This window comes from Buceros rhinoceros, unplaced genomic scaffold (assembly GCF_000710305.1).
Source record: "Buceros rhinoceros silvestris isolate BGI_N320 unplaced genomic scaffold, ASM71030v1 scaffold20982, whole genome shotgun sequence".
NCBI lineage: Eukaryota > Metazoa > Chordata > Aves > Bucerotiformes > Bucerotidae > Buceros > Buceros rhinoceros.
The window spans coordinates 7,420-7,738 of record NW_010397396.1 but is presented as its reverse complement, the minus strand read 5'-3'; the positions used below and the strand labels follow the sequence as shown (position 1 = coordinate 7,738).

The following is a 319-nucleotide window of genomic DNA, read 5'->3' as shown; positions in this document are numbered from 1 at the left end:
TTGGTGGACAGATCCATCCCGCCCCAGTCCTTCCCTGGGGGTTCTGGTGGCAGGGCACAGGATGGGGGCAGCCAGTGGCTGTGGCAACACTACCTCATCACATGTATCAGGGGAGCCACCATCTGCCAGAAACTTCTCGATGACATGCATCTTGCCTTGGACAGCGGCTTGCAGGAAGGTCTCCGGCTCCACAGGACCCTCCTGGTGGCAGGACAGGCTCAGGGCTGGGGCATCGCAGGGATGCAGGAGGTGGACAACATGAGGGGACACCGCCCTTCTTTTCTGGGGAGGTCCCCAGCTCCCAGCCCCTCAGACGACT

General features: G+C 62.1%; 1 protein-coding gene across 1 annotated transcript in view; it reads right to left on the bottom strand.

The window, feature by feature from the left end:
• The window catches only part of ANKRD2 (ankyrin repeat domain 2 (stretch responsive muscle)), a 3,304-nt gene that overhangs the window by 1,806 nt on the left and 1,179 nt on the right, over window positions 1-319 (bottom strand). Inside the window, 1 exon segment of the mRNA XM_010146248.1 lies at window positions 94-201. Within this exon segment, the coding sequence (XP_010144550.1) occupies window positions 94-201 (108 nt within the window).